General features: G+C 41.4%; 1 protein-coding gene across 6 annotated transcripts in view; it reads left to right on the top strand.

Moving 5' to 3' along the window:
• Positions 1-27,841, top strand: part of ptprua (protein tyrosine phosphatase receptor type Ua) — a 264,979-nt gene that overhangs the window by 45,200 nt on the left and 191,938 nt on the right. For all 6 annotated transcript variants that reach the window (XM_074614139.1, XM_074614144.1, XM_074614143.1 and 3 more), the window contains exon 2: positions 25,591-25,719. In XM_074614139.1, coding sequence (XP_074470240.1) covers positions 25,591-25,719 — 129 coding nt within the window. The remainder of the gene's footprint in view (positions 1-25,590; positions 25,720-27,841) is intronic.

The following is a 27,841-nucleotide window of genomic DNA, read 5'->3' as shown; positions in this document are numbered from 1 at the left end:
AAATAGCACCCCCCCCACACACACACATTTCCTAGTCAAAACAACCACTTCATTTTGTCATTGAGAAGCTGCAGTCTGAAAATCTCATCATATGACATTTCATCCTGAAATGAGATATTCAGCGTTTGAAAAAGCGAAATGCTTTTGCTCTTACAAAACGACTGCTGGGATGAATGAAACAAGATCATTAAAATCTGAATATTTAGACTTTAATAGGACCAAGTGAACACACATATATACTGTATATATTGGAACAATATGATGAGAGCAAGTTAATGATTCCCAAGTAAAGCTCCTTTTTTCTCTGGACCTACTGGGAAATACTCAACGATGCCTGGAACAACACAGGATGTTTTTGCAGGCCCAAATGCATTTCTGTGTGTTTCTACTCGCAGCAGGTATAAGACTTAATCCTCCCTCGCTGTTGTTCTCATTAAATTTGCCATTTCATGTCATTTAGCCCAGGGAGAGGAACACCTAATGATTGTTTCTGAAAACAATTTACAAAAGACAGATTGTCCTGATATAAGAAAGAATATTTATCCCCAATATGTAAAGAACAGCCCCGAGGCTGCCGTTTATCTCGCTGCCTGCATTATGTCGCTGCTTCTTTTCCCTGCAAAATGAAAGTATTTTCACTTTGTGTGTGAGAGGTGTGAAGAAAGCCTGATAAAGCAAACACTTCCTTGTTCTCCTTTCATGCTTATTTGTACAGACTCCAGCTTTACAAAACAACTTTCTTTTTTCTTCTTTTCGCCCCAATCCATTTCCTTTTGAGTGATGCCAAGAAAGCGGTCAGTGGCTTCAGTGGAACCAGTGCTGAGGGGGTTTTGGGCTCATTAGCCTCTGGGAGACTTTGTGCTAATGCTCTTTTTCATTATTCTCCAAGATTATCAAAAGCTACTCGGCTTGTTTCATCGCCGCCGTGTCTTCGTGTTCACTTACAGATACAGTTAGAGCCCCTCTCTAAATAGGGTCTGCACACACACTGGCTGACTGGCTTGACTTTGTTTTCTCTGTCAGCAGTCACTCAGAGATGAGAGAGAGAGAGAGAGAGAGAGAGAGAGAGAGAGGGAGGGAGAGCTGAGGGAGAGAGAGGCTGATAAGCCAGATGAAAGCCGTTGGAAGAAAAAGAGGGAAATGGACGCATAAACTGCTCTTGAAGGAAAATGTTCCGATTAGTAATGTGCCTCCATGTGGTGATTAAGAGGACCCGGGGGTGGTGAGAGTGGTGGGAAGCTCAGGGGTTAGTTTTGTAGGAGCGCGGGATCAAGGCCAGATTGACAGCTCCCCAATTCCCCGTCACCCCGACTCATTTCCTCAATGGTTCAGCACTCCTGACTGCACACCCCCCCCGCCCCTACCCACAACACACACTCGCAGACACACTCTACTACACAGAAAGCCAACGCTCATTATCACCCATGAGCGCTCTGCAGGGTTTCGAGGGTCCTTTCTATACTCCATGCTCCAGTGTCTGAGTGAAGCCATCTGCTCGCGGCTCCTCCGACTCGGTACTGGTTTCTCGGGGCTTCTCTGATGATGCTCGGCTCTTAATGGTGGAAAGGTAAAAGTGGGATGACATGCTAATCGTGTCACTGTCACTCACGTGTTTAGATAGTTAGGACAATAAGATGTGATGGCTCAAGTTCATTTGAACAATTGATGTTGTTGATGCAAGAGGAATAGGGAGGCGAAGTCCCGCCCCCTTACGGTGGACCCCATGGGACCTTATTTCGGAAAAAAAACAATAATTGCCGTTTGTTTTTGGGATAACAGTCTGTCGGACAAATGGGCTTTTGGCCTAATGGTACTTTTTATTTTTTTATTGGGGTTTTTGGAACAATGAGCCGTCCCCTACTTCACTACATCTCTGAGGGAAATATTGGACAGCTTTAGTCACTTACTTCACTACGTTACTTAAGTTAAGATTTTTGCATACAAAACATATGAAGGGCTTATAAAATATGATTTGTTATAAATTAAACTAGCCAACAGAATATACGAGTAAAGCTGAAACGATTAAGTCAATTATTCAATGAGAAAATGAATTGGCAACTATTTTTGATAATTTTTGAATACAAAGATGCCAAACATTACATGGTTCCAGCTTCTCAGATGTGAGGATTTGCTGCATTTCCTATTTGTTTTCAATAATTTCGAGGTTTGGATGGTTGGTTGGACAAAACAAACATTGTGAAGGTGTCACTTTGGGCTCTGGGTCATTGTGACGTCATTTCTTACTTTTTTCAGAATTTTTACAAATGAAACAATCAATTGATTATAAAAAATTACTTTTACTTTTAATAGTTGTAGGTACATTTTTCTGATTATATTTCTATACTTTTACACAAGTAACATCTTGGCTTTTATCTGGAACAGAGTATTTTTTACAGTGTGGTATTTGTACTTTTACTTCAGTAAAGGATCTGAATACTTCTCCACCTCTGGTTATATATTAAAGCTAGTTAAGTAGCTATAGGTGAGGGAGGTCAAATCAAGAATCTTTCACGTGTCATTTCACCCAAATCACAAAAAAAAAAAAAAACACATTTTATCATTTACCCTCAGTGATATTTGACAGTTTCTGGTTTTGTATGTATTTTTACAGAAGTTTTGACATAGTAAATATTCTGCTTCCATCACAATACAATGTAGACAAATGAAATTGCTCAAGTTGCTTTTAAACAGCAAAGTATTTTTCCAGAAACAATGTCCTGATTATTCAAGATAACCCACCTTGCTCTGTGTTTATAGTTTTTATTGGGACTATTTCTTTGGTAGAAAGTAGTTTAATAAAAATTGTTCACATAAAGTCTGTGTCCTCATGTAATATGTGCCCCCTGGACGGGACATCTGATCCGACCCTGGCATTATCAACACGACAAAAACATTCTTCACTCCCTATTTAATTACAGTAGCTCTATAAGGCTAATGTGTTTCTCCCAGTCGGCAGCTTGATGTAATGTTAAGACTGCATGAGGAGCGAGAGCCAATCTGATCCCCCGTTAAGAGGTTGGGTCTTTAATGGGAGGTCACTGTCTGCGTTCTGCCCACTGACACAGACAACCTGAGCAATAAGAGATCTTTTCTTACGCTCCCTGCAAAGGGCTCTGTGTTGGCAAGATGCCCGCTGCCTCACCTTGAAAGGACACAGGGTTAGCTCTGTGTAGATAGGAGAACGGTGTAGTGCCAGTGTGGGAACAGTTTTCTTTGTCATTCCTTTTGTCTTCATGTACACCCATTTCGAATGTTATCATCTGATTAAATGGCCGTTATCAGTCGTTATTATTACAATTCTAATGCATCAGATGCACCAAACTGCGAAAAGTGAAACTTAAAAAACAACACGTTCTAACATTCAAACAATAAAACCACTTAGTTTAGTTTAGGGATTCAAATAACTATGTTTCAAAAGTAAAAGTGAAACTTAATGTTGTGAAAACAAAGAAATCAACACGTTGGTTTCACACGGGTTGCGAAGCCTAGTCTTCTGGGTGCAAGTCCTTTGTTTTGTGTCCCATCCATTGTTCCTAACGGAGTTGTATTGTAATTATACTACACTACCTGACTTCCGACTCTGCTCCTGTAATTATTACAAACGCTTCTTTTGGTGAAGTCAATCGATGATAAAACCTACTAATGGGTGTAGCATGCCCCTTCTGAACCACATCCATGAGACTGATAACCACCATAGACTGTATATAAGAACTGGACGTAGTCACCGTGACGTCACCCATTGGTTTGTGGACTACAGTTTTGAAGCCTCGAGTTCGGCATTTTTGCCGTCGCCATCTTGTTTTTTTGCAACCAGAAGTGACACAAGAGGGTGGAGCTAAGTACAACCGAACACTGAGTAAGACATTTTTAGTCAACCAAAAAGGTTAATTAACTTTCATGAACTGAAAACCCACTGTGAAAGGGTTGAAGTTCTGTCAATCACAAGATAGCCACGCCCTAAAGCATCCCCTGCTTTATGGTCTATTTGACTCTAAATGGGACCATAATTCACTAAATGAACATCATGCTGTATTGAAGAAGACTTGAAACTAGCGATTGAGACCATAAACTCATGTTTACAATGTTTAATTAGGGAATAAATCAAGTGAGAAGTAGGCTTATTTTCTCATAGACTTCTATACAATCTGACTTCTTTTTGCAACCAGAGGAGCATTGGCTTCACTTTACAGACCCGGAGGTAGCCCACTAATAACGCCCATTTAATGGGCTGATAACATTCAAACCGGGTGTCCTGTAATTCTTAATGTTTTCTTGGAAATATTCAACCTTAAAAAGTTGCAAACTGAGATTCAGTAGAGAGTGTAACTGTCAGATGATGGGCCAAACATTTTTATCCATATGCAGCAACAAAAAATCTAGTTATAATTTTGGACATACAATTGTTAAACTTTGAAGGTGAGATAAGGCTTATTTTTTGTGCCAAAGAAAAACAACATACCTGTATTGTCCTTAGGAAGCAGGAAGCATGAACCATACAGCACACTGTGACTCTGTGAACGTGTCCTGATTGAATATCAGTTTAAGGTTGGACCTTAATTTCCTTCTGTTTTGGAGCTGTTGGCCCACCTTGTTATAGAGTGTATGTCCCGTGTTATAAAGGCCAGATGCCAAGTGGTACTAAATGAAGAACAAACTGATGCGTTGGCTCCGCGGCCCAGCCTGGATGCTGCTCCTTGTAAAATATTGGCAGCTGTTTTGAGTGTGTGAATGTTGAATGAGGATGGGATGTGCTGTCAGGTGGGCCTCAGTGGTCCGGTCCGAGTGATGGATGGCGAGCTTTAAAATATTATCTGAACAGCAGCTTAAGTGTCATAATGGATATTACCACGTCATAAACTTTCATTCCTTGTTTAATGCTCCGAAGACAGACACATAAGCTTCTGCGCATGCCTGCACTGATGCCCATGTGAATGGTGCGCCGCGTGTCCATATGCACAGACTTCATCAACGTGCACACACACTCACACACAGGCTCTAGTTAACCTCTGCAGAGTCCCAGTTGCTCTTTAACTCAGCATCCATGGCCATGTGGGCTGTGAGCACTGGCCTCTATATTGGCTACTATTAATATGCAGCACAAATTCCCAGCCCTTGTAATTCTTTACCCTTGCTCTGCAATCTTTTAACTCCTCCCCGGTGACTCGACAGGCCTTCACATCAGATCTCTGCTTCTGTATGACCACGAATAAGCACCTAATTATCAGCTTATATTGCCCCGTGAAGGAGGTTATCATCCGTCAAGGCGGGTGGGCGGCGCAATATGTCGGGGGCTGGGGGGGTAGGGCTGACATTGTCGTCCCCGTTGTGGTTTCTGAGGGCCCTCGTGAAGGTGTCAAGGCCGGCCCTCTGAACACAAGAGTGCAAGTGGAGCAGCCCCCCGGCTGCGGTAATTAGAGGCCCTGCCATAGAGCCTATATCTCAGACACATTCGTCTCGCCTCCTCACCCACAGTTGTTTTTGGCACAACATCTCATGAGTGGCTGTCCACGCCGGGCGCAGTTGTTGCATATTTTGTTGCCTGGTGAAGGGCTGTAATCTGTGCTGTGTTAATGTTGTCTGGGAGGGAAAAAGAGGGTCGAAAAATATGAAGTCATTGAGCTAAAAATGAGTGTAAGATTCAGATAAATCTGCCCCTAATTAACATGTAAATTAATTAGAACGTTTTTGGGGCGCTGAGTATTGGCAAGTTTTTTTAGTGATTCTTGAGGTCGTAAATGAAAATACAATTAAAACAACTCATGTAAGCAAACATAATGGGATGGTTTGGTTTCCGTGAAGAGATACCTGAGGGATCAGAAAGCCTTGTGTTTTTTTTATTTTTCTTCAAAACGTGAAACAAATAATAATTTTTCAATTTCACTTTCTGTGCACTGTGGAGAATGCATTGTGACTGCATGAGTTTGTTTGGGCCAACGTCTTCTGTAGTGCTGCTGTTGTTTTTTTCTTTCTTGTTCTAACTAAAGCATAAATTGAAAACAATATTTCCCCTGATTTTTTTTTTTTTATACATATGATGGATGCAAAATAATAACACTGTTGCCTACTTTTCTATTAATTCTATGGTGTGTTAAAGCAACCCACACATGATCAGCAGTAAAATCGATCTGCGCTGGCTCTGCAATTGTTCTCCTGTGGGGAGAGCTATGGAGGATGGAAGCTGCCAAAATCAAAAATAAATGACTCAATAAAAAAATTTAATTAAATGTATTAAATGTAATAGTAAAATTGTTTCAGCTCTATTCTCTTCACTGAAGTACATGTCAGATGTGAAAACATCTTAATCCAAAGAATATAAAAAAAAAATACAGAAATAAATATGTTTTGGGAAAATGATTGATAAATAAATAAACACATATATGAATTAAAGAATTTATGAATACATTTAAGAATACATTCTATATAAAAGGGAAATTTAAATAGGAATGCAAATAAATTAATACAAAGGTAAATAAATAAAGAAGCAAATTAAAACAGAAATATCAATTTCTGTCACAATTGATCAATTAATTGATGCCTACATTTATTTTTTAAATGATTTTAATACATTTAATGGCATATTAATTAATTTGTCAAGTCATATATTTATTTAATTTTGATTTTGGCAGCTTGTGTCCCCCATAAAGTTGGTGTGGCGCACCATCGAAATTGCCACCGAGCGCTGCGCTCAAAGTTCAAATTATTTCAACTCTGACCTCGGTTGCTGCTGACCTTTCAACGTGCAACCAATGAGATAACAGCTGCAACTGTTTCTGTTGCATAGAAACAGTGAATGGCGTTCCTTGCGCACTTTTCAATGGCATATTTTACCTGCACTGCGCTTTGTCTCTGCAAGGCTTTACGCCCTACCTTGTGGTGAGGGAGGAGCAAAAAAAAGCAATTTCTCATCATGTGAAGGCAGCTTCAAAGTGACAGTAGCTGCTTTGTGGTGCATGTGTCACAAGTTTACCTGCGTATTGCATCAACATTGGTGAACCTACCTGAAAAGGACCTTTGTTGCATCTGTGTAGAGTCATTGTTTATGAAAAGGTTTGAAATACATTTCCAAATGAACATGCTACACAGCTTTGAAGAACAAATGTAGAAGTGTCATTCAGTCAACTAGCCTCTGCTAGATATGTGTGTGTACATTACATGTGTGTACATTACATGTGTTTACAGTGATAGTGAAATGGGTTAATAGGAGGATAAGAAGTTATTTTTATTGGTTTGCACAGAGCTTTATTGGAGTAAAATGGTATTCTCTGTGTCCGACATTATAGGCATGGACATCTCCTGAATTGTGTTGAGACAAACGTTTAGACGCCTTTCTTCTGCCGAGCCACCCAGCAGCACACGCTGTATCTCATTCTGATGAAATATGGTGTTATCTGGCTGTTATTACATCAGCTGCTACAAACCTGTTAGAGAGGATTTGATATCTTCCAGTTGTAGGAATCGCATTAGGTCATTGAACCGTCAGACATACAGTATGACAGTGGGACGCTGTGGTTTTAGTTTGGATCTCCTCCACATGGTTCTTGTTCTGAACATTTGTCATTCAGGTTATTCTGTCCTGAAAACACATCAGGGGACTATTTCATTACACACACCTCCTTCTTTTCTCTATGGGAGCCAACAGCTGGCTGAGTAACAGAATGCCTGGTAGGTTTTCTCCTCAGCTTGACCTTCCCTGTGCTTTAAAGCTTTTAGCCTCGACCTTTAAACCTCTCTCATTTTTTCCCTTGTTCCCTGTTCGCTACGTGATGCTGCTGTTGTGTTGAAGGGAACATTTGACCTTGGTGAAATCATTACATTTAGCAACCCCTGTCAAAACAAGAAAACTCTTCCTCTTGTTGTGCTCATAACCTACAGAAACCCTCTTTCTCAATTCAATACTGTTTTCGTCTGGACCGCATTAGGGCCAGCCCTACAAACGCACAAGTCTGTCACTTAGTGACTGAGTGATGAAGTTGAACGATTGGTCGGCCGGGTGTTGGAGCTTCCTCATTGGCTGTTGCTCTTTCAAAATGAAAAGGCGGGAACGGTCCTTTGTTTACGTTTTCAGGGTCCACTCACCTGCACCAAGCCCCCCAAGAAGGGCACCGGGATTTGAAGCAAATTTTCGTAGTGGCCAAACGGCCAAACGTAGTGGTACTACAACTTCCGTTTCCATCACGTGATGCCATTGGGCCCAAAAATACTTTTTCCCATAGATTTACATTGGGAAAGAGACGTCTGTAAATTAGCAGATCATTTTTTCGAGGTAAATCAACTTCCCAGTACGAACACTAGAATAGCCCTTATTTAAATCATTAGGTCTTAAAACTTGTATAATGCACTAATAGCTGAAGCCAGAGTTATTTCCCTTCCTCCGTTCATGTGAATGAGACCCAGAGCGAGGCAGGGAGGCGGAGTTAAAGGAAACGCTACTATGCCTGCTCTCTATGGGCCCAGCGGATGCAGAAAATCGCCAGATGATCTCTTGACAGTTGAGCCACAGACTGGTTTTGACCTTTTTTGAGTCTTGTTTTTCTGATACAACCTTTTCTTGGTGTGGCGTGATAAGACCTGTAGCTTATTGTGTTTAATTTGAGTTAATTATTTCACACATCGTAGATGGATGTTGCAGTCATTTTGTTGCCTCAGTGACTCATCCCTACTTGTGCTATTGTTACACTACACTCACCGCTATTCCATAATTGCCACTTCCTTTTCAGCAAAGGAAACAAAGTCTCACTTAAATGCTTAAGCAGACTAAAAGAACCTCATATATGCTCACGCTGCAGCATGATTGAGCGACATTCGTTTCTCATTTAGCTCAACAGTTACAGATGTTGCGGCTTTTTAAAACTATAAGGTGCATGAATATTCATTCAAAGGGGTAAATGTAATCCATTCATTTGCGGTTATTGGCCTGAAACTTGCTTTGTGCGGCGTCTTTTTGAATAAAGAGGCGCATTTAGAGGCTTTTTTGAAGAGGATGAACACTTTCTACACTTCTTTCTTCCCTTCCCTCTCCCTTCCTTCCTGCTTTTCTTCCCAGAAATTGAGGTTACTCTAAATAACTGCGGGCTTTATTTCCCTGTGTGCTGCAACTAAGCAGCTCAAAAAAAAAAAAAAAAAACTCTACTAAAAGATTGAGGAGCAATTATGTCTGCATCTTGGACATTTGGGTAATAATTCTTCATCATAATAATGGACAGCACTCTCTCAGCTAAGCCTCTTATTACGAGTGCTCATTTAAATGTATATGGTGCCGAAGGAAGTGCTGCTTCTAATGTGATGTAAAGCCTCTTGATGCTGAATGCCACTTTGTGCTACAGTTCTTCCATGTGCGGCTGAGTGGTGTCACCTTGTGCTGCCACTAGAAAAGATGCTTGATGCATCTTCAGCCCGAGTGGGGTGAAAAATAAAAATAAAAAGTGAGAGCAGAAGACAGAGAGGGGCTTAGAAAAAGGGAGTAAACGATGCTACCGGAAGGAGAGGATCAAGTGTTCCACAGGGCATCTGAATCAAAGCCCTCTCTTCTCTCCTCTGCAGAGCGAGAGGGGAGGTGTGAGCTGTAATTAAGTCGAAGCAAAGGCAGTGCGACTCCCTCCGAGGAGCACTGATCTCTTTCAAAAAGGGGCTCTCATCGCCACGGTTACAGTGCCCTATTATGACTTGAGCATATTGTTTGTGGGCGCAAATGGGGAGTGTGCGCACGCTGATTTTCAAGTGCTATTGTGGAAACAGCTGCTTGTGTATTACCTCTAACTTTTGGCTCTCAGAGTGGAAGCGTTTCTGCATATTCTCAGTATATTAAACTTGGCGACGGTGCCAGGTGGTTCTGTCTTTGGCCTGCAGATGAGGCAGAATTATTTGGCCCTGATGCAACAAGGTGCTCAGAAACACAAATCCTGCTCCGTGGCGACTCAAAAAACATCACTTCCTTGAGACTTTTTAGCAGCACATTCTTGCGACACATTACAGCTGGGTATTGCAATATTTTGGGTATTGCAACCATTGCCATTGCAATACCTGAGTTTCATATTGGCTTGATATTAGCTCACCAAAAATACATTGCTGTAGGCCAATAAGTACAAAGAAATTGCACTACATGAATGGGAAACATACTGTTTGCCTGCAGTAACAGTGTCAATATTAGCGCATCTATAGCACTGGAAAGTAAAATGTCCCATACAGTACATGCAGTAGGCCTATCTTGGGTCACCATTGCTTAAAGGTCCAGTGTGTAGGATTTGGCTGTATCTACAAGCCGACACGAAAACGCGACTGTCCCTCTCTAGAGCCATTTGGAGCAGAGCCAGTGCTTGTGTGTGTACGTGGGAAGTGAGTAGTGAAGCAAGAGAGAGAGAGAGTGGCGGCGATGGGAGAGAGTAACATTATCGACTCCGGTCAAAGCAGGAAAAGTTAACAGTGTTTGATTTGTCCATTCTGGGCTACTGTAGAAATATGTCAGTGCAACAAAGTGGACTCCGTTGAAAGGGCCCGCTCACTATGTAGATATAAACGGCTCATTCTAAGCTAACAAAAACACAACAATTCTCATTTTCAGGTGATAACTTATTAATATTATATTCCATTTCTGCCAATAGATCCCCCTAATTGTTACACACTGGTCCTTTAAAGTTACTGTGATGAACTTTTAACTGGTTATGGAACAGTCTCAATTTAACATTGGTGCCTCTATATGACCTACATATGTAAACGAGACCATCAGCAAGAAGAGTCGCTATTTCTATATTCTTAATGCTCATCAGTGGTGCCACCGGGTTGGATTTGGCGCAAAATCTGGCGCCGCGGACAGACCCAAATCCGGCGTTGCTGCCGCCTTCGGCCTGCAGTTGGAGCTCCAGTGGGAGGTGTAGAGCTCCGCGCACGGCAGCAGCGGCTCCTTCTCCAGCCAAGTGCAGCGTTTCACCCCCGCTGGGAGCCAACACCAACATATTGCTTGGCACGCTGGAGTGAAGGGAGGCACGTAAGAACCAGAACCAGGACTGCGTGGGGCAGACTGCCAGACCCTGCTGCAGTAAAATAAGAGGTTTTCGAAAGGGACTACCGCTTTTGCCCACAGGGACCGCCAAAACCATCACAAAATAATTTTTATGTTATACAAAACTGGCTGATCTCTATCCCTCTCAAACATCATTATCACATCTCTCTCAAAAAGGCAGTATCAATGGGGCCTTAATGGGGCATTAATGCATAATAGTGCAATAATATATAAAAGTAAAACACTCACAAGGGACATTTTTCTGAATTATGAGTCCTTTTGACCTGACAAAGATCCAAGTAGGATCGAAACGTAGTCAATAAAAATGATGGCATGGAGTAATGTGCGCCGTTCTGACAGGCTTGCACCTACGCAATGTGTGTATAATTAATCCTCCTCTACTTTTATTTGACATTTTCAATGCAGGCGTATTTTTATATATTGCAGCATTGCTTCTTTTACTTAATTAAATGATCTGAATACCTCCTCCACTGCTGATCATCTGAAGGCCGGCCCACACTAAAAGACCTTTCAAACCTTAACAGATGTTGTAAATGTGGGAGAGCCCCACACATAACGACATGTTCTGTTCAATTGAGCTGTTTTGTTGGTGAGTTGGTGAGCAACGATTTGACCAAAACAACAAACACTAACAGAGTCATTCATGAACAACAAGCGAAATCTCGCAAAATCTCCCGCGATAGTGTAAACAAAGATGGCGACAGGCAGGAAGAATTAGCGATGTTAGTTTTTTCACTACTTTGTATTGAAAATTCATGAAGGGGAGGGAGGAAGTCATGGAGACACGTTAAATAAACACTTGCGTTGTTGCCACAAATTAACAAATTGGTCCTCCATTTCTGAGCTCCATCTTACTACTACTTTATGCTTCGCGTTTTGCATTAGATCACGCATTAGCCGCGGCCACCATGACGCCAGTGGTTGTCCTTCTTTCTTCAGTCAGCTTGGTTCTCTATTCGTTATCGTTTTTTCCAACGTCACTGCGTCATCGGCTGTCCTCGGGGTTCCCCAAATATCGAACGTGTTTCATATTTACGATTTGAGATCGCTGCGGCCAGGATGGACTTCTGAGTAAAAAAATATTAATATTAACATACCTCTCACCACAGGAATATCTGGAAAGATCATCTTTAGAACCATCAAAAAATCAGGGCTTTGTGGACAGACCCCAAATCGGCTCGATTCCCGTGAAGTGTGTGCCTGGCATTAAAGAACTATAACTGGTTGAGATCAAAAATAAAAATCACAGGCTGCAGGATCCAGTCAGAAAGATAAGAACACTTTGGATCTGGTCTGGGAATTAACCTGTACTGTAGCGGCACACTGTTTGCATACACATGGAGGTATGCTACAGTGCGTCGTCTAGCCTTTTGCCTGTTGGGATATGGATGGCAGGGAGGCTGTGCAGTCAGAGCCCTAATGGAGGTCAAGGCCCTGCAGCTGCCTGTAGCACCCATGGGACGAGCTGCAGCAGCAGTGTTGAGGCCTGTAGAGCTCTGAGGACAGAGGATGGGAGGGAGTGTAGTCATCTGAACCTCTGCATCTTATCGCTTGGTATTCTGGGCACGTTCCCTTCATTTTTTTTTGTTAAACAATATGTAAAAATAAATAATACAAACTTGGCTTACGGAGAGTCGTGGCCGACCACCCGCGGTGAACACCAGGACTTGCGTGCATAACACATTCCGCAGAAAGCCGCTGATAAATAACCATCACAGTCTTTGCTGCAGTAGAGTTGTTTCCTCATTTGTAGTTACACATGAGTGAGTTCTCAGTCTGCTCGGAGCGACTCTGAGCATTTATTTTTTCCGTTTGATTGTATGGAAATCGACATCAAAGCCGTCGGGGCGGCTGGTTGTCGTGACATCATGCAATCAGGCATGTTGTGTAAATCTATGCACGGCATTACCATAACCGCATATATCATCCAGGCAGAGAGATGCGGGCTGTTTTTGAGGCATTTTTAAGCGTTTTACAATCGGATGTGTTTGATTTTAAGTGGAGCCACACCTTCTTGGAAAATCCCATTTTTTAACATCATTCATTATTATGTTCCTTTAATTTGTAAAGAGGAATTTAAGCGTGAAGACGGTAATAATTTCCAATATGAATACAGCACCACTAAACAGAGATATAAAGCTTTCAACTAATGCATTTAGGTCAGTCCTGACATGAATATTCTTCTGTTGTAGGGCACAAAAAAGACTTGACACAACCACTTACCAGTGGCTTTCCACATGAAGGGAAGAAGTGTCTCCTCCAGCACTCTTGATTAAATTTTCATATGTAACAGAAGTGTGAGCGTATCTGTCATTTTCCTTCCCTTTCTCCGTCAGTGAAGAGGGCCTCGCGCTGTAATGCAGGTGCTGACGAAAAAGAAAAAAAAAGCCTCCGTCTTGTTAATTAGTGCAATTTGAGCCTCATTGGACAAGGTCTGTTTTTATTCATCAACCTCTATTCATGCGCCCATCTCCTCATGACATCTCTAACAATAGCATTAACTGGCTAAGCAGTTCCGATTGCGGGAGATGGAGCCCGGTCATTGATGTCTCTGTGGAAGGGCGGGGGAATGGAAAGATTAAATGAGAAATGAAAAGAGAGAGTCTGGCCTAATGAAAAGTACCCGCTTTGTCCACAGCGGGAGCTTTGTGGACTATCTTTTTCTACCTAAACAAACGGCTCTTTCTCTCCGCCGCTAACTAGTTTTTTTCTATCGCGCTTGCTGGTAAATCATGCAGCCCTTTAATCTCGAGATTTTTTAACCGATGTTAAAAATGTGAGAGAGCTCTCAAATAACGACATGTTATTTTAAATTTAACAGTTTTGTTCCTGTCGTGTGTGGAGAGCAACGATTTGGCCCAAACAGAACACCACACTAACAGATTCATTCATGAACAACAAGCATCCCCACTAAAAAAAAAAAGGAAATTTCGCAAAATCTTTCGCCATCAAACGTGACTTCAGTGTAAACAAACATGGCGGATGACGGGCAGGAAGAATTAGCGATGTTAGTTTTTGCACTACATTTCACTGAAAATTCACGAAGGGGAGGGATGAAGTCATGGAGACACGTTAGATAAACACTTGCTTTGTTGCCACAAATTAACAGGTTGGTCCTCCATTTCTGAGCTCCATCTTACTACTACTTTATGATTCGCGTTTTCATGATTCCATTTCAACCAACATAACAAATAGTGAATACTGGAGAACATTGTCAACCCTGACTTTAACATACCTCACACCACAGGAATATCATGCGAGATAATCTTTAGAACAAACAATTGAGGCTTTGCTGAAGATTGTCAGGAGAGGGGGATCAGGCCCAAAATGGGCTTGATCCTCGTGTAGTGTGTGCCTGGCATTAGACTGATATTTCAGGAACAAAACTGTGGAAATGCACCCATTTTTCACCCTTTTCTAAACCGGAATCTAGTTCAATTTAAAGCACATCAGGTAATCGATGACCTTTAGCAACCTCTAATCAAATTCCTATCCAGTTCTCTGGTGCAACTCATTTAGCTGCGTGTATCAACAACCCTGTCAACCCCTGCAGGTAGACGGCGCTTACTTTGTGCTATGGGGCAGTAAAAATCTATTACCTTCTTAAAGATACTGAAAGATGTTAAAGAGCGTTATTGGCCTCTGAAAGTACTGGCCTCGGCTACTGGGATTTTCCCCGAGTTGCAGTTAGGGACTGGAACCATCATGGACCAGTAATGAAACAATTTCACACAAGAGCATACGCCCTCCGGTGCCAATCTCGCCTACCACTCCCAACTCGTGCGTGCAGTTAGAGGGAAATTAGATTTTATAGATATATACTTTACCGTTCACCACTGTGTGTTCATGTTGGCGTCCGCCCAATCTGGCGTATCAGAATATGGCCGAGAAGAGTCGGACAGGAAGGAAAGACGATGTGCATGAGAAACATGGCTGCAGCTTAGAGGGAGACATAGTTCATCCTCATTTAATGGAGACTTATGGCCAGGTTTGTCTCAGGTTGGACAGACGTATAGGCATCGCCAGACCATTTACTGTCCTGTAAAGGTCACAAGAGCACCGTGGGTTCAGTCCATCAGTCCCAACATGCTTTGATATCTCCAGTCAAATCCCCCATATCATGATAAATGATGATAAATGACTGCAGCTGCAGCGCCGCCAAGTACATTTTGATCGATCTCTCCTCACATACAGTAAGCAGTCTGTTTACTCACGCAGACCATCGCAGGCGGCAGTCTCAATAAGATCAACCGCTGCGGTCTTCTGTCACACGTTTTCATTTAGTGTAGGGCTGCAGCTAACTATTAGTGTCATTTCACATCATCTATCGATTAATTTCTCGATGATCGATTAGTTGTTTCGTCTATAAAATGTCTGAAAAATGTTGATTAGTGTTTCCCCAAAGCCCAAGATGACATCTTCAAATGTCTTGTTTTATCCACAACTCAAAGATATTCAGTTTATTGTCATAGAGGAGTAAAGAAACCAGAAAATATTCACATTTAAGAAGCTGGAATCAGAGAATTTTGACTTTCTTTTCTTAAAAAAAGACTCCAATCGGTTATCCAAATAGTTGGTGATTAATTTAATAGTTGACAACTAATCGATTAATCATTGCAGCTCTAATTAAGTGACTGTTGGTTTTTATATAACAGAGAGCCATAAATCATCAAACTAAGACACACCCCTTAATCAGACGTTTGCATATCAATGCAATTTCACTGATTGCCCATGTTGCATATAGCACTCATATTATCATTAATTTACCACATGTACCTACAAACCATCACTGGTAGGGATCGATCACTTCAAACAACAGACAGATAATCAATGATATAGAACATGTTCAACCCTTGCATTTATTTTGTCCTGTTTATTCTGTGTCTTTTATATATAATATATATATATATATATATATATATATATATTATATATATATTATATATATATAATAATAATATATTATAATAATCTAGCATAAAAACAATCCTAAAAAAAAAGTAGAGGACGCAAAATTAAATGAATTGAGAAAAAAACGTATAAACAAATTAGACATTGATCAATGATGCACCGTTTGTGCATCCTGCATTAGATCATGTTTTCAGGAAACCCATGAATGAACCCCTCATCTTCTCAAAATCCATAATTTCTCCCTTTATTGCGAATGCTTATTTTTCCATAAACGGTGAGCTTAACCCTCCTTTACGTTCAGTATCTGACACATGTAGTAAACGCTCTCATTATCCACTTATTTTTTATAGCACTTGAATGGAAACAAACTTTAGAAGCTGCTTTATAATAAAGGATGACATGAAAAGAACAAATACTTGGAACTAAAATAATGCAACCAGAGTAAAATTTAAACAATTGACTGTAATGCCTACACAGAGGTAATTCATAAATGAATAGTTTCTAAATGTATTTGTATACGTGTACAATACAATGATCATGCACTCTTTAACATCGATCTTAAAAATTGGCTGGTAAAACAATAAACCTCCCTGACAGTGTTTTGGTATTTTCCTTCGTCTCTCACGTACAATGTATTCCCACTTCACTCAACGTATCATCATACAACAGTTTGTATGATATCTTACGAAAAGTTATTCCTAATTTTTCGTGCGTTTCCTACGAATATCTAGCAACGTGTGACGCATGTGTCAATTTCCGCTCCAGTCTTTTCAAAATACACTTCACAGGAAACAACGTGGTTAGGTTTAGGCAGGAAAATTACTTAGTCAGGAAGGGGCTTAAGTGCTGTATGGAAGTTACGTGACAAAAACTACTTAGTTAGGTTTAGGAAAAGATCGACTTGAGTTTAGGCAACGATCAGGATTTGGGTTAAAATAACACCGGAAGTGGCGTAACTTCAGTACCAAAGTTACGTGACAAAAACTACTTAGTTAGATTTAGGAAAATATAGACTTGGTTAGGTTTAGGCAACAAAACTACTTAGTTTGGTTTTATGAAAAGATCGTGATTTGGGTTAAAATAACACCAGAAGTGGCGTAACTTAAGTACCGAAGTTACGTGACAAAAACTACTTTGTTAGATTTAGGAAAAGATAGCCTTGGTTAGGTTAAGGCAACAAAACTACTAAGTTAGGTTTAGGAAAAGATACACTTTGTTAGGTTTAGGCAACAAAACTACTTAGTTAGGTTTAGGAAAATATCGTGATTTGGGTTAAAATAACACCGCCGTAACTTAAGTACCGAAGTTACGTGACAAAAACTACTTAGTTAGGTTTAGGAAAAGATCCCGGTTTGGGTTAAAATATCTTTTGAAGAGGCGTTACTTAAGTACAGAAGTTACGTGACAAATAATGTTGACTTCTGGTTTCACACGGGACACGAACGCCAGTCTGCTGGCTGAAAGTCTGGTGTTTTTTGACCCACCTATCCACCCTGACCTCCTCCCTATGCCGCGTTTGTCACTCTTTTATACTTCCTGGTTGACGATTACGTGGATTACAAACAAATTGATTTTGTGGGATATATATGAATCACAGTACATTACTTTTCGTAGGTATAGCTACGAATGGTGTATGAGAACAGTCTGCTTCAATGTAGCACAGTTGGTTCTCTTTAGAAAACCATGTGTATGCATGAAGTGTCTGAAGTGCACTTATTTTTCAGCACTTTCTGTTTTTTATAAATACTAGTTAAGTTTGGTAATGTAGCAATGTGCCAATAAAGTCAGGGGGAGAAGTGAGTAATAAGTAAAGGATGTAAAACACGTCTGAAATATTCACAATATCGGCTTTACAAGTGTTTTTATGACAAAGGAAATGAACTTTGTCAGACCTGGAGGATCCACAGTGGGCTGCAGTGTTGTAAACATAACTTGTTTGTTGACAAGAAAACTCGACAGGGCAGCATTAATTTGGCGTATAAATGTTTTTTATGTGTATGCATAATTTATATATCTGGCCTTTGGTGTCTGCGTTTCACTTCTAGTTGGTATAATGATGCAGGTTCAGGTTGAAAAGAATAAAATTCATTGAATATTTTTGTGCATTTAAAAAAAGGTCAAGTTTATTAGACATCCAAATATTGACTCTTTGTGATTCTGGTCTGAATACCGCATATTGTTTTTGTCAATCAAAGACTTGTATCGGCTGAACCCTACAGTCTACAAGGAACGTTGTTTCTCTTTAATAGGACTACTCCACTCTTTTACCGATTCTTCTTCTTCACCTCTCTCTCCCTCTCTCGCACTGTTCCCCGTCCTCCTTCCTCGGTACGGCTTCAGAAAAAGGCACTGGCTGTTATTAATGGTCTATGAAGAAGTGGTGTTAGGATTATTCCTTTGCTGGCTCACTATTGATGAGCTGTACAGCTGCGTCTCCACTCCCCCCCACACCTCTCCTCCACCACTCCCCCCATCCGTAAGTAAACTTGTCAGGTCTGATGCATTGCCTGCACACGCTCAAATGCAAATCACGCAGCAGCGGAGCTTTATCTCAAACCAAACAAGAGCAGCGGCAGAACATCCTGGATCCTCGGTCCCAGCAGAGCTGCTGTTTCTGAGCGGCTCTGATTAAAGGAGAGCCAGCGGAGCTCTGCTGCCGGTTACACAATATTAGGGTGGTTTGCCATGCCTGCGGAATTTGCTTTAATGCAATGAGAAATGAGCTTAACAGATAGAGCCGACTTATCAGCACAGGGCGGGATTTTTGGGCCAGGTTTCACCCAGTCAAGTTTAAATTTTACGTAAGGGGAAATTATAGTGGCATCTGCATTCTACCCTTTTCCCACCAAAATTAAAGCATATATATGCAGGTTTTTTAAACACAGGAAAACCCGCTAAAAAATAGGCGATATACTCCTTTTCTATTACGAGTATGCCGGCACCGTTGCACTGGCCTGTCTGTTTTCTTTTTCTTGCTGTCTCATTCGACGTCACGGATGCGGTGGCCGGCACTGGAAGCAGGGTTAGTAAGCAGTGAAATGTTACTGGTTACTTCTTTTTTTTAACAGTGGAACGACTAACAAAAGACTGTTTTGATGAGTTTTATTTTGTTTCTGCTGAGTTTGAATGAAGTGTGTTTTACATCGGGGCTGTCGCAATAACAGCAATACTGCAATACCGTGCTATTGACAAGTCAACCGCAGGGAATGGCGAGCAAAGTTTTTTCTTTTTTGAATTCTTTGCAACGGGAGCGCCACGGTAGTAGTGTGACGAGGTATTCTGCGCCGAGCGATGCACGTTTGGTGTTATTTTTATGGTTGTCGCCAGTTGAAAAACTTTGGGTAAAACTCTGCGCTCATCAGTGTCACTTTTTACCCAGCCGTCCAATCACAATGGTGGAGGGGCGGGACAAAGACCAACCGTCACAGCCTGCATGAAGCTACATGTGCTGAACAACAACAACAGTAGAGGAAAAATTAATACACGTAGACTGTCCTATTCTCCCTACGTGCTTCAGCTTTCCCTTCATCCAGAGTATGTCGACCATCGTCATTTTTACTTCTGCGGATATTCCGTATCATAGCAACCAGATGCAACCAAAGCGTCTCAGCTGACATTTCCCCACTGTGTTCAGCATTTAACAATAAACAAGTATTTCAATAGTGTCTATATTTAAAAAGCAACAATATACCTAATAATAGCCTAATAATAAAGCTTATTTGTAAAGCACTAAAATTAGGATGAATTAAGTAATTTGCAAAAAATTACAATAATACTGCATATCCTGCTGTTGAGCCAATCATTATCACCACAGGGGAAACTCCTTCACAGCAACAGCCCTAGTTGTACAATGATCAGCAAGGTAAAATGACTGTTTTCTGAATGGAGTCTGGTGACTTTGAGGAGAGCATATTCATTTTATGATTTGCACGTTAATTATAATAATTCTCCAAATCCCTGTTGATTTTATTTATTATGTATTCACTTGAACGCGCGTCACATTAGCGTGTTCACCCGGGTGTCATGTTTCCATCACTGCCGATCAGAGCAGGAGCAGAGTCAGTTGTCCCAGGATTGATTGAATTGAATGCCGATTGTAATTGTAAGTCCCACTGAAGACAAAAGCCAGGTGTTAGTGGGTGTTAGTGGGTGTTAGTGGGTGTTTTTTCCAGTGGGAAAAGGGCTTTCGAAATAGCACTCACATGCAGGAGAAGTGGTATTCCTGAAGTTTTCCTTGAAACATCAGAAAAGAGAGCAGCAATCATAAAGAGGGGAGGTCCCAGAGTCTCTCTTTAATGGAGGATTCAGCAGCATTGAATTCATGTTCTTCAAATGAGCAGCGAAAGGCAAATCGTTCAGACTGGCAGCCGTCCACATACAGCTGGGATTTCTCTTTGTATCTGTGAGAATCAGCCGCCGCTCATGCCCTGTTATCCATCTTCGAGTAATTGCAAATGAGTGTCTTTGTTAAATCTGTACAGTATAGATGATTGAAGCCTATCTGAGAGAAACTACACTGGAGCGATGTGATCAATCGAAACCCGTCCTCGTCTCAGACTTCTTTGATTACCTCTTGGTGTTTTATATAGCTTTTTGAGACAAAGGAAAAAAAACATCTTGTTTTCCACTTGTAATACTGTAATCTGTGATTTGTTTTCGTTATCTCCGCCCCTCTTTGGCTTTGCTCTTTCTCTCTTGTTCTTCTGTTTGAGGGGCTCTTCACCCAGCCCACTGTTTTCTGTCTCGCCCCTCTAATTTATTTCTCCCTCTCCAGGATAAATGCTATGTAAGAGGCTTGTGTTTTTCCTCCCTCTCCATCACAACGTATATATGATGTGCCGGCTGCGCGGGCTATTATTCCGTGCCTGTACTGTAGAGGCAGGCTGGCCGGTCGTATACCCGGGTTCCATCACAAGCACTTCAGGCTGGTCTACACCATCTCCCATTAATCTCCCTCCAGGGCCTCTTCTGGCTCCCTCACAGCCACTTTGTGCAGCAGAGTTATGCTCTCCCTGTTACTTCCTGACTTTGATCCTACACAAACACTGCTAATAGGATTCAATTAACTGGAAGGTATTAGACTCCTGACTGGTTTCGAAAGGTATCTCTTTAGGGGCCGGTGCACCTAGACTACAAAAGCACAGCACAGTTTCTCACTCGGCGACACCCTGTTCACTGGTGGAAACGGCAAATGTGGTTTAATACTACGAGTCCCAGAATACTTGGGGGGTGATGATGATAAAAGTCGACTCGTGTTTTGCTTGTTAAATGCTTTTAATGTCAAGCTGCAGCAGTAGGAAATGTTCAGTTTGCATTAGCAGTAACTTAAAACAGCATTTTGTTCTGGGAATGTCGGCACAGACACCCGTTCGTAATACTGCAAATATATAAATATTGCAATACTTTCATCAGTGGGCCATGGGGCTCAATCACCATTGTGTTACTTAACATTTATTTAAATGAAAATCTTCTAAATAATTACTGTCAAACCACATGTTTCGAATCTTATCAGCCCAATAAATGGCTGTTATCAGTTGTTTTCATCACTACATTTATAATGCTTCAGATGGAGAAAAATAGGCAAACTGCACCTACCCGCACGGTTTGAAACGATCGCAGTTTTAAACACGTGGCTAACGTTGTGAATTGAAACAAAACTAGTTGGGTAGGTTTAAGAAAAGATTATGGTAATGGTTAGAATAAGTAAGTTTGTTATATAACTTAAGTAACATATGCAAGTTAAGTATGTTTCGTACATTACGCAAGTTAACTTACGTAGGTCTTCTGGGTGAAAGTGTTTGTTTGACCGATCCATCCATCCCGACCTCCCTACGCAGACTTTGTCGCTCTTTATACTACGTCACAATAACTACCATTAGAAGTCACCGGCTAACAATTTTGAACCTCCCGGCGATGATCCAGACTAACAATAGATGATAACGGCCTACTGAGCCAATTAGGAGATAGAGTAGGGCCATATCACCTCAAATCTAAGCCCCCGATGACAACTGATAACGGCCATTTTAATTGGCCGATTAACATTAAAAAAAAGTAATTAAATACACAATGTCTTTTTGTTATTTGGGTGTACCAACCCTTTAATAGCTTAAAGCCAAGGCAAATAAGGCATTTCAAGCATTTTTTAAAATATATTTGACGCTTTTGCTGAAAGTCATTTTGGCTAAGGCTAATGTAAAACTGCTGAAATGTTGATATTCAATATGTTTAAATTGCAATGCAGGCAAAACAATGAATGTATCTACTAACAAGTATTGTGTGTGTGTCTATCCAAAGACACAACGATATATCTTATTCCTCTGTGCCTCATATAGTCAAAGACAGTCCCTCACAAATGCAGTATTTCCTCCTGTTTGAATAGAGTTAGCTAAAACCAACAGTGCCCAGCTGTTTGAGGAAATTACTGAGCCTTTTTTTAGAGATAAAAAATATACACGAAGGACTCGTTTACAGTTCTTCAATAAGAAATAATAGTTAAGTGGTTAAGTTTGACCATTTTAAATAATAAAAGAAAGTCAGAGAAAAGACTAATATTGGGTTTCCCCCTCAGATTTCTGACGTACCATGGGGAAGCCTCTGAAACAGTATTTAGACCGTCACTGAAAGCCGTATTAATGAGATTTTTAGCTGCCTCACGGAGGCTTTGCTGGCTGTTGAGTAAAATCCCCCCCAACACCACGCCGAGGATTTCTCTGATCAGCGGTCTCATATAAAATTAGAAACAAGAAAACCATTTTATTGCTTAGTTATGTGAAATGTGATGAAACGCTGCAACAGATTTCAGATCGGAGCATTAAAATGACTTGGATATGAACCTCTGGAAGTGGATGTGGATAACACAAGTTAACACAGTAGGAAGGGAAGGTACAAGTTAGGTGGGACTGTCAACCGACAAAGTCTCGCTACTTATCATGTTTTCTTTGCCGGGTAGAAGAAAGAGCGGTGAAATGTGCTGAAGTTGAGACAGGAGGACAGGCCCAACACAGATAAAACGTTCCAGGCATGGTATCCAACGACAAGCTACGAGTCTTGTTTGGCAAATTACCTCTCCTACCTTTCAAAGAGGAGGAGGGCGCCTCGTTCTTTGCACATTTATTTATTTCTCCCTCTTTGTTCTCTCCCCCGAGAAACCTGTCAGCTGTGACAGTGGCTCACTAAAGTTATCTCGGGGCCCCGTCGTCCACGTCTCTAGGTGTTACCGCTGCTCTGCATGGCGGCGCATTGCTCGGGGAAACTGTAGGGAACGAACGGCGCCGCGCTATCGCCTCCGATAAGCAATTAGCATTCTCAAAAGCCGCTTTCTCTCGACTTATTATGATGTGGAAAATTTCGAGCAATCTTTGTCCCTCGTCGGCCAGAGTCCCCGTCGCTGTGATGAACACAAATAATTCATTCCCACAGTCGTTACGGCTTTAGCCTGTGTGACATTGACAGATTCATTATAATTTCATTCAGTTTTAAGTAAACATCAAAACAGCAAAACAACCTCGGCTAACCACACACACACATTGGATGAAATGCACGCGCACATCAGTAAAAATTCAGCAGAATGCACGTGGCTTTTTCTAATTACATGGGCTTGCCCTCCCGCTGCCAGAGAAGCTCATTTGGGCACTGAGAGGAACGCGTGCGCTAAAAGCAAAGGAGGCTGGGAAGGATGAGTCTTAATGAGGGGAATCAGTGGAACGTGTCTGATGGTGACATTTCTTCCCGGAGCTGGAGGGCTCTCAGTGAAAGGCAGGCCTTCACCGAGGGGCCTGCTCCACCACTCAGCCCTCTCATCCTCAGATAACCGGGCACGGAGCAGAAACAACAAGCAGCCCTCACACAGGAGGCAATTAAAACTCTGATCTGCTTACACACCCGGAAACACTCGCTTGGCTGCAGGCGGAGGGGAAGAGGGCCGGGGTGGCTGGTGGTGGCGGTGGCAGCGGTGGTGGTGGTGGTGGGGACGTTTGCTGGTTGGTGATATTTCGTTTGTCAGCAGGAAGGGCGAAAGCGGCGGTCCAAAATTAGCAGACTGAGTAGTTTATTTGCAACATACAATATTTTTTTTTTAACTTATATGTTATTAAAGAAAACAGATGGAGCTTCTAAACACAAAGCAACAAACGGGATACTGTAAAGTAGAAGCTGGCACCGAGTCAGAGTAGCTCACTGCTGCCCAGCGTTAATGCGATCTGTTGGTAAACGGAGTCCTGGGACCGCAGTGGGCAAACGGCGTTAGATAGTAGGAGGATGTTTGGAGTTGGCTAAAGCTGCAAAGGCAAGATCACTTGCTATAAGGGCTGGGAGATATGGAGAAAATCAAATCGGTATCGATATAGCAACGATATTGTAGGGTTGACCATTGGTGAAAACATTTACACAATGAGATTTTTGATAATGATCAGTAATATAACTATATATATATACTGTATAACTAAATGTGTAAAGGGAAATAATAGAACAGCTAGAACAGTCTGGTAAGTTCAGAAAATGACATCACTTTACTGTAAAACCAGGAAAAGACAACACTTATGCCATATCACAATATTCAATTTAATTGATACTGACATGTTTGATCGACGAGCATCCTCCGATCTACGATCGCCCTGTTTAAACTCTCATCTTGTATTTCACATGTTGTTTTTGCTTTCTGAATAAATCTCAATGTCCTCGCAGCGTCGGGGCGCTCTTGTGGAACTAAAAACGATGAGTTTTGACTCATTATTTTTCAAGCAAACACTCTCTGGCTCCGGCTTGTCCCTGTTTTATATCATTGCGAAATAAATATCTTGTGCTTTGGACTGTTATTTGGACAAGACGAGCAATTTGAAGGGGTGGGGGGCTCTTGGGAAATGGTGATGGATTGGTAGATTAAAAGCGTCAAAAGGTCAATAAAAGAAGAAAACAATCGCTCGCTCCGGCTCTAATAGGCACATTGTGTCTTAGCCGTGCGTATCAATAAAACATCACTCTATGGATGAAGACAAGTAGAGCATAATAAGGCACACACACACTTGCATGATGTTCCTCCCGAGTCCAGACTATTCATTTTGTTAGATTCCCTGAAGTGCACCTGTGATTTCTGACCAATTAAACAAGAACACACCGTTTTGTCCCCGACTGTAGCTCGACAACGGAGCCGCTGGCTTTAAAAGCCTCTGGTTTGTGTGATAATGGCCCGGATAGTGAATGCAACCATTAGAGGCCAGACAGGGTTGGGTCACCTTCACAGGCTAAGAGCCAGGCTGTTGTTGTCCGCCATCAACTGAAGAACCCCCTCTCGCCGCTCCGCCATTATTCCTGACTATTTGGGTGACCTGTGGCTGTTGTGTCATTTCCACACCACAGGGCTAATTGCGCCAAATGGCGGTAGATTTTTGAGGAAACGGATGAGAGAGGCAGTCCATGCTGACCGCCCGGTGACAACCATTAACTGTAATTTAGTTTATAGCTTCAAAGATTCTACAAGAGTTGATGTATTAACACATTTAAAGTGAGCCTGTGGTGATGTAAGTGAGCGATCATTTCTCTGGTGAATAGGGACTACAGTATGATGCATTCCTCCTGGAAGCAAAGAACATTATAGAACTAATAGCTGCATGTTTTTTAATCACTTTCTCCTCTTCCAACACATTTTGTTCTTCCTTTCGCTGTAGCTGGCTGCACCTTTGACGAGGACTCGGACCCTGGCTTGTGTGAATACCGACAGGGACAAGATGACGACTTTGACTGGCAGCTGATCAGGACCTACAACTGGCCACACCCGACCCCGGATCTTCTACGAGGTAGGCTTCGTTATAACAGGCCAGAACGCGCCACCTTGGTGGTCTTGTAGCGTAAAAATCAAGTTTCGGATACTAGGGCTGTGAGAAAATATTGATACACGAGTATCGCGATATTATGTTTTGTGATTCTGTATCGATTCTCCAAAACGCTGTCGATTTTTAATGAACTTCTTAAAAATCTGACGCTATTCGATCTTTCAAAAACTAGAAAACCAAACCTCAGGAATCCATTGATACCATGTCATACTAGCTTGTCACAAAGGAGGTTAAATAAAGCTCCAAAGTAAAGCTATATTTTGGCGAGGAAAAACTGGCACGGCCATTTTCAAAAGGGTCCCTCGACCTTTGACCTCCAGATATGTGAATGTAAATGGGTTCTATGGGTACCCACGAGTCTCCCCTTTACAGACATGCCCACTTTATGATAATCACATGCACTTTTTGTCAAAAAACATGTCGTTTTATGCATGCAGTGTTATTTTTGCCTATTGTGTGTTCTTTACACTATGACAGTTTTCCTAAAATTAAGTAAGTATCGCAATATATTAAAGCATTACCCCTATTTTATGATATGTATTGTATCGCCAGATTCTTGCCAACACACAGCCCTGTACTGTAAAACATCATGCAGGAATATACTGGAATCATTTTTGTCATTAGCGTGAAGAGTTTATTCAACTCATCAAATTAAGTTTCTAAAGAAACATGATCAGCATGTTAGCAGACATCCCAGCATGCATTGTTTGAGAGCTAAAACTCTCCAGAGACCCCTTTGTTTTGTGGCTTGTATATGTGATGGAGACCTGCTGTGTGTATTTATTAAGTAAGTCAGGTTGCTGCAGTAAGTCAGGTTGCTGCAGCAGGTATTTGGGAATATACTGTACTGTAAAAAAGGAACAAATAAAACATGAGCCAGAGAAGCTCCACGTCTAGAAATAGAGTTATAAACAATGATGCTTTTGTACAAAAACACAACTCAGAATAACCCACCGGTCTAGTATAAAGAGGCTCGCCGCAGCTTTTATGTGCCGTGCTGTTTTTCATACGGTTCATTACGGGAGCTCCGTGAATGTTCCGAATAAAATAATGACACATTTAATGAAAACAAATTTACTGCAAACTGACGGGGACTGTTTGTGCATAATTCTGTCAATTACCAGACGGGAACGCCGCGTCCAAACATCAGGTCTGAAATAATTTCAGAGAAATCAAGGTGGGATAATTGTATGGTTTTGGAATGAGGAGAGTCCAGAGAAAAGGATACATTAGTGCATAATTACTGCCAGTGCTGTGAGAGTTACTTTTTTTCAAGTTTAATGTTTGTGACAATATTTCAAAAGACTGGTTGACTGAACCTCCGCAGTATGGCTGATATTCAATTGGAGTGTAGTTCTTATCTTTTTTAATTTGGATTATCCCCAATACTGGTCACTTCACAGACCAGCCCTGCCTCCTAAAACTTACGTTCCCATACAATAAAACTGCATCAGGATTAACGTTTGAGGAAAACATATATTTTGTCGCAGATTACGTTTGTTTTTGACGTATAACAAATACGTTTGTAATGATAATCCACGGGAGGCCGCTGTTCATGTCCCGGATGAAACGAATGCTACGTTCCAAATTGCATACTTTTTACCGTTACATACATACATACATTACATACTGCGGCTGCCCTTACAAAGTATGTATTGTTGTATCCATACAATTATTGGGACATCCTACTTCATCATAACATTGCACCTTCTGATTCTGATTCTGAACATTGACCCTCTTGCTCACATATCTGCGGCTGTGTGTGCAAAATGCAACCAGATGTAGTAGGACATCCTGGTATTTTTGTCATACTGCATTTGACATACTGTGTATTGGGACATACTAAATCTTTTTCTGGCATACTAGATAAAGTAGTATGGGTAAAGGAACACACACAGCAAAAGTCAACACTCACTTATTTTATGGTACCTTCAAATGGGGTCGTGTTTACCATGTTCACGAGAAGAGTCCGTATGAACAGCCCCCTCTTGTGGTATTCACGACCTCATAAGTGGAAAGTTTCTGAAAGCTCCCAGTTTACAAGTTGTGACGAGTTTGTTGAGGTTGTCAGAAATGGCGGAGGCCT

The sequence above is a fragment of the Sebastes fasciatus genome, chromosome 17 (genome assembly GCF_043250625.1).
Source record: "Sebastes fasciatus isolate fSebFas1 chromosome 17, fSebFas1.pri, whole genome shotgun sequence".
Classification (NCBI taxonomy): Eukaryota; Metazoa; Chordata; class Actinopteri; order Perciformes; family Sebastidae; genus Sebastes; species Sebastes fasciatus.
The sequence above is the reverse complement of the archived record's forward strand: the minus strand, read 5'-3'. Positions and strand labels throughout refer to the sequence as shown.